General features: G+C 42.6%; 1 protein-coding gene across 1 annotated transcript in view; it reads right to left on the bottom strand.

Annotated features, from left to right (window-relative positions):
• LOC148454561 (deoxyribose-phosphate aldolase-like) overlaps positions 1 to 2,337 on the bottom strand; it is a gene marked incomplete at its 5' end in the record, with an annotated part of 31,879 nt that extends 29,542 nt beyond the window's left edge. The window contains one exon of the mRNA XM_088460775.1: positions 2,225 to 2,337. Coding sequence (XP_088316901.1) covers positions 2,225 to 2,337 — 113 coding nt within the window. The remainder of the gene's footprint in view (positions 1 to 2,224) is intronic.
• Between the last annotated feature and the right edge of the window lie 11,593 nt (positions 2,338 to 13,930).

Raw genomic sequence — 13,930 nt, 5'->3', positions numbered from 1 at the left:
CTGTATGTAAGGCCTATGGTCAGTATCATCACCTCCTGTGACGTGTACAGCTACAGTACTTACACACCAGTGTAACATGGTCAGGTCACAGGTAACACGGTCATACATGGCAGGCACATATTACCTGTATGTAAGGCCTATGGTCAGTACTATCACCTCCTGTGACGTGTACAGCTACAGTACTTACACACCAGTGTAACATGGTCAGGTCACAGGTAACACGGTCATACATGGCAGGCACATATTACCTGTATGTAAGGCCTATGGTCAGTATCATCACCTCCTCTGACGTGTACAGCTACAGTACTTACACATCAGTGTAACATGGTCAGGTCACAGGCAGCACGGTCATACATGGCAGGCACATATTACCTGTATGTAAGGCCTATGGTCAGTATCATCACCTCCTGTGACGTGTACAGCTACAGTACTTACACACCAGTGTAACATGGTCAGGTCACAGGTAACACGGTCATACATGGCAGGCACATATTACCTGTATGTAAGGCCTATGGTCAGTACTATCACCTCCTGTGACGTGTACAGCTACAGTACTTACACATCAGTGTAACATGGTCAGGTCACAGGTAACTCGGTCATACATGGCAGGCACATATTACCTGTATGTAAGGCCTATGGTCAGTATCATCACCTCCTGTGACGTGTACAGCTACAGTACTTACACACCAGTGTAACATGGTCAGGTCACAGGTAGCACGGTCATACATGGCAGGCACATATTACCTGTATGTAAGGCCTATGGTCAGTACTATCACCTCCTGTGACGTGTACAGCTACAGTACTTACACACCAGTGTAACATGGTCAGGTCACAGGTAGCACGATCATACATGGCAGGCACATATTACCTGTATGTAAGGCCTATGGTCAGTACTATCACCTCCTGTGACGTGTACAGCTACAGTACTTACACACCAGTGTAACATGGTCAGGTCACAGGTAACACGGTCATACATGGCAGGCACATATTACCTGTATGTAAGGCCTATGGTCAGTATCATCACCTCCTCTGACGTGTACAGCTACAGTACTTACACATCAGTGTAACATGGTCAGGTCACAGGTAACACGGTCATACATGGCAGGCACATATTACCTGTATGTAAGGCCTATGGTCAGTATCATCACCTCCTGTGACGTGTACAGCTACAGTACTTACACACCAGTGTAACATGGTCAGGTCACAGGTAACACGGTCATACATGGCAGGCACATATTACCTGTATGTAAGGCCTATGGTCAGTACTATCACCTCCTGTGACGTGTACAGCTACAGTACTTACACATCAGTGTAACATGGTCAGGTCACAGGTAACTCGGTCATACATGGCAGGCACATATTACCTGTATGTAAGGCCTATGGTCAGTATCATCACCTCCTGTGACGTGTACAGCTACAGTACTTACACACCAGTGTAACATGGTCAGGTCACAGGTAGCACGGTCATACATGGCAGGCACATATTACCTGTATGTAAGGCCTATGGTCAGTACTATCACCTCCTGTGACGTGTACAGCTACAGTACTTACACATCAGTGTAACATGGTCAGGTCACAGGCAGCACGGTCATACATGGCAGGCACATATTACCAGCCGAGCCATGCAAAGAATGACCTGAGCACTGGCTGAAACGAAGAACTAGGAGAAGACTGAGTCAGGAGTATGGATGAAGGTGTGTGTGTGTATATAAATGTGTGTGTGTGTATATATATGTGTGTGTGCACATGTATGTGTGCGGGTGTATGTATGTGCATGTGCGTGTGTGTGTGTATGTATGTATAGTATGTGTGGTAAGACTAGCAATTAAAGTCTGAGGAGTGAGTTAGGTGAGGTAACCCAGCTGAGTTACTCCTAGAGCGCATCCTTGGTTAGGTTTGTGAGGCTCCAGGGGACGCAGCTAATTGGGCAGAGATGTTAGTAGCGCACTCGCTATATAGGAGAGAGGATTGTTCTGGTTACTGCAGAGACATTGGTGGCCCCAACCCTGTGGGAATAGCTTCTAGGCCTAGTCCTGCTGGCCACTCCGTCCTGGGCTCTGCGTAACTCATCAGTGAACACTGCTCAGATACGGTTCTCTATGTTACGTCCCTGTCTGTTTCCCATAAGGAAGAGGTACCTACTGGCCCTACAGATAATGCCAGGGGTCAAACACAATAGCAGTGGGGAATATTCTTATTATTAGTACTATAGTTTCCAGCTCACCTTGATGCCAGTTTTCCAGTAATACTCCCGGATTGCCCGCACCATTACTAGTGCCACGGGGTATGTAGCATTGACCGATTCCTTCCCTGTAGACGTCTTGATGAAATCAGAACCTGCAAAAAATTCAGGTGATGAATTATAAGTATTTTCTGAAGTCACAGGTCTCACAGGTAAAGAACATTGTAGGAACGGGCACACATGATTGGATTCATGGTACACGGCAGGTAAGCGTGAGGCTGATGACATCTCTGCAGGAGCTTATCTTACTAGTACCGAGGTACCAGGAGCGAGGCATGGGATTACCAGGAGCGAGGCACGGGATTACCAGGAGCGAGGCACGGGATTACCAGGAGCGAGGCACGGGATTGATCAGTAGGTAGCCCAGATGGCTACATAGATGGCTCCTCTCCAAGCCGGAGAACATACAAACATACTATGACCATCATACAGGTCTCCAGTTAGACCATATAATGAGCATTGGGAACGGTTTCCGCAGCTCACAGAAAGGAGGACACTGACGTCAGCGGGTTCAGAGGCGATAAACTCATTAATAATAATGATGATTTAAGTGCTAAACTAAAAAGAAAAAAACCCACCTTAGCGATCACAATATTTATATATAATATAATTGAGGGGTGATGGCAAACTCACTAACAATGTACAAAATGACCGACGCGTTTCGTATCTATAGAAGCCATAATGGGGGGACGGGGGCATTACCCTATACTGCACAGTCACCACTTCAACATTCATTGTGTATGTGTAGTAACGCACCGGGATCTCGCCTCGGGCTGTCCTAAGACGGCGTTATACGGTTGGACACTTTCTCCATATTAGTGTATGGGGAAGCGGCATTATGTGAAACCCGGGGAACTTCCTCCGCGAATAGCACAAAGCCGACTACAGGAAATAGGCTTCCACAGCTCTATAACTAGAGCCCGTTGTATTCCAGCACCCTGCTCGTACCAGAGTTCAGATGATACGAAGCCGCGTTCCACCCACCACTACCTCGAGCCTCATACATCACCATCTTACGCCCTGTGTGGCTCCATACAGCTAGAACATGCTGATGGCGCCTCTTTTCCCTGGCACCTCGCCGCCCCCTCCTCATGCAATCCTGCCCCCGACATGAAGAGGCATCACGCACCTCTCCCCCCGCACCACATTAAATCACCCAGTACAAAATGGTCGCTCTTCGCTGACGAGCAGTTCCAGCTTTTGTTAGGAATATAATTATCAGTCTCCCTGTACAGTTTCATTAAAAACTTTCATTAACCAACAGCTGCCCTGTATATGGTCTTCTAATCAATTTGGTCAAACAGAATGACTTTTAATCAGCTGTTGATAAAAATAGAAGATGAAATTTTAATTCTAATAGATTAACCACAAACTGAAGACAGTCTTTAAAATCCATCTCGTCCTATTCTCCAGTGAATTTAATGACTATTCAGCAGCTCATTACTAAATAGAACAAGATGAACATTTTCCAGTTCATTAAAGAAATGTACTATGTATTTTTGCATTGTCCTCATGATTCGTTACAGGGAGTCTTAATTACATGATAATGGATAATGGTTATTAAATGCAGGCGGCAATAATGAAGCTCTATTCATTTGTGAGCCAGAGAGGGCTCAATAAAATTACTACCTTCAAAAGATTAACGGATCAAATTATTATTCAATTCAGAAAATCTTTTTTAGACTTTGTGGTAACAAGAGGAGATTAAAAACTTGCATTAGAAATGAACCAACATTTCTTTTGAAGCAATATCTTAAAAGGTCTTAGTAACATAAATAGCTGCAATGATGAGCAAAACACAGTTACTGTAATATAAAGTCACACAACGAACAATATCACCAATTCTGTCACCAATAACGGGACGTTCCTTCCAAATCCACCCAAACAAGATTCTTGATCTAATGTGGACTCAGACAATGAGAAGATTTCCATAGTGTAATCCAGCGATTCACATAGATCAGCTTTCACTATAATATATGTACTGGCTTACCTACCAAATGGAGTGGTCTACATGTACTATACACACCCCCATAGCACATACTGTACACACCCCCATAGGCACATACTGTACACACACCCCCATAGGCACATACTGTACACACACATCCATAGGCACATACTGTACACACACCCCCATAGGCACATACTGTACACACACATCCATAGGCACATACTGTACACACACATCCATAGGCACATACTGTACACACACATCCATAGGCACATACTGTACACACACATCCATAGGCACATACTGTACACACACCCCCATAGGCCCATACTGTACACACACCCCCATAGGCACATACTGTACACACATCCATACATAGGCACATACTGTACACACACACATCCATAGGCACATACTGTACACACACCCCCATAGGCACATACTGTACACACACATCCATAGGCACATACTGTACACACACCCCCATAGGCACATACTGTACACACACATCCATAGGCACATACTGTACACACACCCCATAGGCACATACTGTACACACATCCATAGGCACATACTGTACACACACCCCCATAGGCACATACTGTACACACAACCCCCATAGGCACATACTGTACACACATCCATACATAGGCACATACTGTACACACACATCCATAGGCATATACTGTACACACACCCCCATAGGCACATACTGTACACACATCCATACATAGGCACATACTGTACACACATCCATAGGCACATACTGTACACACCCACCCATAGGCACATACTGTACACAGGCACATACTATACACAGGCACATACTGTACACACACATCCATAGGCACATACTGTACACACACCCACAGGCACATACTGTACACACATCCATAGGCACATACTGTACACACATCCATAGGCACATACTGTACACACACCCCATAGGCACATACTGTACACACACCCCCATAGGCCATAGGCACATACTGTACACACACCCCCATAGGCACATACTGTACACACATCCATACATAGGCACATACTGTACACACACACATCCATAGGCACATACTGTACACACACCCCCATAGGCACATACTGTACACACACATCCATAGGCACATACTGTACACACCCCCATAGGCACATACTGTACACACATCCATAGGCACATACTGTACACACACCCCCATAGGCACATACTGTACACACACCCCCATAGGCACATACTGTACACACATCCATACATAGGCACATACTGTACACACACATCCATAGGCATATACTGTACACACACCCCCATAGGCACATACTGTACACACATCCATACATAGGCACATACTGTACACACATCCATAGGCACATACTGTACACACCCACCCATAGGCACATACTGTACACAGGCACATACTATACACAGGCACATACTGTACACACACCCACAGGCACATACTGTACACACATCCATAGGCACATACTGTACACACACATCCATAGGCACATACTGTACACACACCCATAGGCACATACTGTACACACATCCACCCATAGGCACATACTGTACACACATCCATCCATAGGCACATACTGTACACACACAGACACATCCATAGGCACATACTGTACACACATCCATAGGCACATACTGTACACACACACACCCATAGGCACATACTGTACACACACCCATAGGCACCTACTGTACACACCCACAGGCACATACTGTACAGTGTGTACAGTATGTGCCTATGTGAATACAATATGTGCCTGGGTGTGTACAGTATGTGCCTATGGGTGTGTATAGTATGTGCCTGGGAGGGTGTGTACAGTATGTGTACAGTAGGTGCCTATGGGTGTGTATAGAGTCATCAGTCACTGTCACCTAGTGATATCTCTCCTCTATACACTCAGTAATCCTGGCTCACACTACCTAGGCTATATACATCACTATCAGGTAATAGTATAATACAGTCACCTATTGTGTCTCTATAAGAGTCCTGTACATCAGTCACTGTCACCTGGTGATATCTCTCTATACACTCAGTAATCCTGGCTCACACTACCTAGGCTATATACATCACTATCAGGTAATAGTATAATACAGTCACCTATTGTGTCTCTATAAGAGTCCTGTACATCAGTCACTGTCACCTGGTGATATCTCTCTATACACTCAGTAATCCTGGCTCACACTACCTAGGCTATATACATCACTATCAGGTAATAGTATAATACAGTCACCTATTGTGTCTCTATAAGAGTCCTGTACATCAGTCACTGTCACCTGGTGATATCTCTCCTCTATACACTCAGTAATCCTGGATCACACTACCTAGGCTATATACATCACTATCAGGTAATAGTATAATACAGTCACCTATTGTGTCTCTATAAGAGTCCTGTACATCAGTCACTGTCACCTGGTGATATCCCTCTATACACTCAGTAATCCTGGCTCACACTACCTAGGCTATATACATCACTATCAGGTAATAGTATAATACAGTCACCTATTGTGTCTCTATAAGAGTCCTGTACATCAGTCACTGTCACCTGGTGATATCTCTCCTCTATACACTCAGTAATCCTGGCTCACACTACCTAGGCTATATACATCACTATCAGGTAATAGTATAATACAGTCACCTATTGTGTCTCTATAAGAGCCCTGTACATCAGTCACTGTCACCTGGTGATATCTCTCCTCTATACACTCAGTAATCCTGGCTCACACTACCTAGGCTATATACATCACTATCAGGTAATAGTATAATACAGTCACCTATTGTGTCTCTATAAGAGTCCTGTACATCAGTCACTGTCACCTGGTGATATCTCTCCTCTATACACTCAGTAATCCTGGCTCACACTACCTAGGCTATATACATCACTATCAGGTAATAGTATAATACAGTCACCTATTGTGTCTCTATAAGAGTCCTGTACATCAGTCACTGTCACCTGGTGATATCACTCCCTCTATACACTCAGTAATCCTGGATCACACTACCTAGGCTATATACATCACTATCAGGTAATAGTATAATACAGTCACCTATTGTGTCTCTATAAGAGCCCTGTACATCAGTCACTGTCACCTGGTGATATCTCTCCTCTATACACTCAGTAATCCTGGCTCACACTACCTAGGCTATATACATCACTATCAGGTAATAGTATAATACAGTCACCTATTGTGTCTCTATAAGAGCCCTGTACATCAGTCACTATCACCTGGTGATATCTCTCCTCTATACACTCAGTAATCCTGGCTCACACTACCTAGGCTATATACATCACTATCAGGTAATAGTATAATACAGTCACCTATTGTGTCTCTATAAGAGCCCTGTACATCAGTCACTGTCACCTGGTGATATCTCTCCTCTATACACTCAGTAATCCTGGATCACACTACCTAGGCTATATACATCACTATCAGGTAATAGTATAATACAGTCACCTATTGTGTCTCTATAAGAGTCCTGTACATCAGTCACTGTCACCTGGTGATATCTCTCCTCTATACACTCAGTAATCCTGGCTCACACTACCTAGGCTATATACATCACTATCAGGTAATAGTATAATACAGTCACCTATTGTGTCTCTATAAGAGTCCTGTACATCAGTCACTGTCACCTGGTGATATCTCTCCTCTATACACTCAGTAATCCTGGCTCACACTACCTAGGCTATATACATCACTATCAGGTAATAGTATAATACAGTCACCTATTGTGTCTCTATAAGAGTCCTGTACATCAGTCACTGTCACCTGGTGATATCTCTCCTCTATACACTCAGTAATCCTGGCTCACACTACCTAGGCTATATACATCACTATCAGGTAATAGTATAATACAGTCACCTATTGTGTCTCTATAAGAGTCCTGTACATCAGTCACTGTCACCTGGTGATATCTCTCCCTCTATACACTCAGTAATCCTGGCTCACACTACCTAGGCTATATACATCACTATCAGGTAATAGTATAATACAGTCACCTATTGTGTCTCTATAAGAGTCCTGTACATCAGTCACTGTCACCTGGTGATATCTCTCCTCTATACACTCAGTAATCCTGGCTCACACTACCTAGGCTATATACATCACTATCAGGTAATAGTATAATACAGTCACCTATTGTGTCTCTATAAGAGTCCTGTACATCAGTCACTGTCACCTGGTGATATCTCTCCTCTATACACTCAGTAATCCTGGCTCACACTACCTAGGCTATATACATCACTATCAGGTAATAGTATAATACAGTCACCTATTGTGTCTCTATAAGAGTCCTGTACATCAGTCACTGTCACCTGGTGATATCTCTCCTCTATACACTCAGTAATCCTGGCTCACACTACCTAGGCTATATACATCACTATCAGGTAATAGTATAATACAGTCACCTATTGTGTCTCTATAAGAGTCCTGTACATCAGTCACTGTCACCTGGTGATATCTCTCCTCTATACACTCAGTAATCCTGGCTCACACTACCTAGGCTATATACATCACTATCAGGTAATAGTATAATACAGTCACCTATTGTGTCTCTATAAGAGTCCTGTACATCAGTCACTGTCACCTGGTGATATCTCTCCTCTATACACTCAGTAATCCTGGATCACACTACCTAGGCTATATACATCACTATCAGGTAATAGTATAATACAGTCACCTATTGTGTCTCTATAAGAGTCCTGTACATCAGTCACTGTCACCTGGTGATATCTCTCCTCTATACACTCAGTAATCCTGGCTCACACTACCTAGGCTATATACATCACTATCAGGTAATAGTATAATACAGTCACCTATTGTGTCTCTATAAGAGTCCTGTACATCAGTCACTGTCACCTGGTGATATCTCTCCTCTATACACTCAGTAATCCTGGCTCACACTACCTAGGCTATATACATCACTATCAGGTAATAGTATAATACAGTCACCTATTGTGTCTCTATAAGAGTCCTGTACATCAGTCACTGTCACCTGGTGATATCTCTCCTCTATACACTCAGTAATCCTGGCTCACACTACCTAGGCTATATACATCACTATCAGGTAATAGTATAATACAGTCACCTATTGTGTCTCTATAAGAGTCCTGTACATCAGTCACTGTCACCTGGTGATATCTCTCCTCTATACACTCAGTAATCCTGGCTCACACTACCTAGGCTATATACATCACTATCAGGTAATAGTATAATACAGTCACCTATTGTGTCTCTATAAGAGTCCTGTACATCAGTCACTGTCACCTGGTGATATCTCTCCTCTATACACTCAGTAATCCTGGCTCACACTACCTAGGCTATATACATCACTATCAGGTAATAGTATAATACAGTCACCTATTGTGTCTCTATAAGAGTCCTGTACATCAGTCACTGTCACCTGGTGATATCTCTCCTCTATACACTCAGTAATCCTGGCTCACACTACCTAGGCTATATACATCACTATCAGGTAATAGTATAATACAGTCACCTATTGTGTCTCTATAAGAGTCCTGTACATCAGTCACTGTCACCTGGTGATATCTCTCCTCTATACACTCAGTAATCCTGGCTCACACTACCTAGGCTATATACATCACTATCAGGTAATAGTATAATACAGTCACCTATTGTGTCTCTATAAGAGTCCTGTACATCAGTCACTGTCACCTGGTGATATCTCTCCTCTATACACTCAGTAATCCTGGCTCACACTACCTAGGCTATATACATCACTATCAGGTAATAGTATAATACAGTCACCTATTGTGTCTCTATAAGAGTCCTGTACATCAGTCACTGTCACCTGGTGATATCTCCTCTATACACTCAGTAATCCTGGCTCACACTACCTAGGGCTATATACATCACTATCAGGTAATAGTATAATACAGTCACCTATTGTGTCTCTATAAGAGTCCTGTACATCAGTCACTGTCACCTGGTGATATCTCTCCTCTATACACTCAGTAATCCTGGCTCACACTACCTAGGCTATATACATCACTATCAGGTAATAGTATAATACAGTCACCTATTGTGTCTCTATAAGAGTCCTGTACATCAGTCACTGTCACCTGGTGATATCTCTCCCTCTATACACTCAGTAATCCTGGATCACACTACCTAGGCTATATACATCACTATCAGGTAATAGTATAATACAGTCACCTATTGTGTCTCTATAAGAGTCCTGTACATCAGTCACTGTCACCTGGTGATATCTCTCCTCTATACACTCAGTAATCCTGGCTCACACTACCTAGGCTATATACATCACTATCAGGTAATAGTATAATACAGTCACCTATTGTGTCTCTATAAGAGTCCTGTACATCAGTCACTGTCACCTGGTGATATCTCTCCTCTATACACTCAGTAATCCTGGCTCACACTACCTAGGCTATATACATCACTATCAGGTAATAGTATAATACAGTCACCTATTGTGTCTCTATAAGAGTCCTGTACATCAGTCACTGTCACCTGGTGATATCTCTCCTCTATACACTCAGTAATCCTGGCTCACACTACCTAGGCTATATACATCACTATCAGGTAATAGTATAATACAGTCACCTATTGTGTCTCTATAAGAGTCCTGTACATCAGTCACTGTCACCTGGTGATATCTCTCCTCTATACACTCAGTAATCCTGGCTCACACTACCTAGGCTATATACATCACTATCAGGTAATAGTATAATACAGTCACCTATTGTGTCTCTATAAGAGTCCTGTACATCAGTCACTGTCACCTGGTGATATCTCTCCTCTATACACTCAGTAATCCTGGCTCACACTACCTAGGCTATATACATCACTATCAGGTAATAGTATAATACAGTCACCTATTGTGTCTCTATAAGAGTCCTGTACATCAGTCACTGTCACCTGGTGATATCTCTCCTCTATACACTCAGTAATCCTGGCTCACACTACCTAGGCTATATACATCACTATCAGGTAATAGTATAATACAGTCACCTATTGTGTCTCTATAAGAGTCCTGTACATCAGTCACTGTCACCTGGTGATATCTCTCCTCTATACACTCAGTAATCCTGGCTCACACTACCTAGGCTATATACATCACTATCAGGTAATAGTATAATACAGTCACCTATTGTGTCTCTATAAGAGTCCCTGTACATCAGTCACTGTCACCTGGTGATATCTCCTCTATACACTCAGTAATCCTGGCTCACACTACCTAGGCTATATACATCACTATCAGGTAATAGTATAATACAGTCACCTATTGTGTCTCTATAAGAGTCCTGTACATCAGTCACTGTCACCTGGTGATATCTCTCCTCTATACACTCAGTAATCCTGGCTCACACTACCTAGGCTATATACATCACTATCAGGTAATAGTATAATACAGTCACCTATTGTGTCTCTATAAGAGTCCTGTACATCAGTCACTGTCACCTGGTGATATCTCTCTATACACTCAGTAATCCTGGCTCACACTACCTAGGCTATATACATCACTATCAGGTAATAGTATAATACAGTCACCTATTGTGTCTCTATAAGAGTCCTGTACATCAGTCACTGTCACCTGGTGATATCTCTCCTCTATACACTCAGTAATCCTGGCTCACACTACCTAGGCTATATACATCACTATCAGGTAATAGTATAATACAGTCCTACCTATTGTGTCTCTATAAGAGTCCTGTACATCAGTCACTGTCACCTGGTGATATCTCTCTATACACTCAGTAATCCTGGCTCACACTACCTAGGCTATATACATCACTATCAGGTAATAGTATAATACAGTCACCTATTGTGTCTCTATAAGAGTCCTGTACATCAGTCACTGTCACCTGGTGATATCTCTCTATACACTCAGTAATCCTGGCTCACACTACCTAGGCTTCACTATCAGGTAATAGTATAATACAGTCACCTATTGTGTCTCTATAAGAGTCCTGTACATCAGTCACTGTCACCTGGTGATATCCCTCTATACACTCAGTAATCCTGGCTCACACTACCTAGGCTATATACATCACTATCAGGTAATAGTATAATACAGTCACCTATTGTGTCTCTATAAGAGTCCTGTACATCAGTCACTGTCACCTGGTGATATCTCTCCTCTATACACTCAGTAATCCTGGCTCACACTACCTAGGCTATATACATCACTATCAGGTAATAGTATAATACAGTCACCTATTGTGTCTCTATAAGAGTCCTGTACATCAGTCACTGTCACCTGGTGATATCTCCTCTATACACTCAGTAATCCTGGCTCACACTACCTAGGCTATATACATCACTATCAGGTAATAGTATAATACAGTCACCTATTGTGTCTCTATAAGAGTCCTGTACATCAGTCACTGTCACCTGGTGATATCTCTCTATACACTCAGTAATCCTGGCTCACACTACCTAGGCTATATACATCACTATCAGGTAATAGTATAATACAGTCACCTATTGTGTCTCTATAAGAGTCCTGTACATCAGTCACTGTCACCTGGTGATATCTCTCCTCTATACACTCAGTAATCCTGGCTCACACTACCTAGGCTATATACATCACTATCAGGTAATAGTATAATACAGTCACCTATTGTGTCTCTATAAGAGTCCTGTACATCAGTCACTGTCACCTGGTGATATCTCTCTATACACTCAGTAATCCTGGCTCACACTACCTAGGCTATATACATCACTATCAGGTAATAGTATAATACAGTCACCTATTGTGTCTCTATAAGAGTCCTGTACATCAGTCACTGTCACCTGGTGATATCTCTCCTCTATACACTCAGTAATCCTGGCTCACACTACCTAGGCTATATACATCACTATCAGGTAATAGTATAATACAGTCACCTATTGTGTCTCTATAAGAGCCCTGTACATCAGTCACTGTCACCTGGTGATATCTCTCTATACACTCAGTAATCCTGGCTCACACTACCTAGGCTATATACATCACTATCAGGTAATAGTATAATACAGTCACCTATTGTGTCTCTATAAGAGTCCTGTACATCAGTCACTGTCACCTGGTGATATCTCTCTATACACTCAGTAATCCTGGCTCACACTACCTAGGCTATATACATCACTATCAGGTAATAGTATAATACAGTCACCTATTGTGTCTCTATAAGAGTCCTGTACATCAGTCACTGTCACCTGGTGATATCTCTCCTCTATACACTCAGTAATCCTGGCTCACACTACCTAGGCTATATACATCACTATCAGGTAATAGTATAATACAGTCACCTATTGTGTCTCTATAAGAGTCCTGTACATCAGTCACTGTCACCTGGTGATATCTCTCCTATACACTCAGTAATCCTGGCTCACACTACCTAGGCTATATACATCACTATCAGGTAATAGTATAATACAGTCACCTATTGTGTCTCTATAAGAGTCCTGTACATCAGTCACTGTCACCTGGTGATATCTCTCTATACACTCAGTAATCCTGGCTCACACTACCTAGGCTATATACATCACTATCAGGTAATAGTATAATACAGTCACCTATTGTGTCTCTATAAGAGTCCTGTACATCAGTCACTGTCACCTGGTGATATCTCTCCTCTATACACTCAGTAATCCTGGCTCACACTACCTAGGCTATATACATCACTATCAGGTAATAGTATAATACAGTCACCTATTGTGTCTCTATAAGAGTCCTGTACATCAGTCACTGTCACCTGGTGAT

Source organism: Taudactylus pleione, unplaced genomic scaffold (genome assembly GCF_031769625.1).
Source record: "Taudactylus pleione unplaced genomic scaffold, aTauple2 ptg000979l, whole genome shotgun sequence".
In the NCBI taxonomy this organism is placed as follows: domain Eukaryota; kingdom Metazoa; phylum Chordata; class Amphibia; order Anura; family Myobatrachidae; genus Taudactylus; species Taudactylus pleione.
The sequence above is the reverse complement of the archived record's forward strand: the minus strand, read 5'-3'. Positions and strand labels throughout refer to the sequence as shown.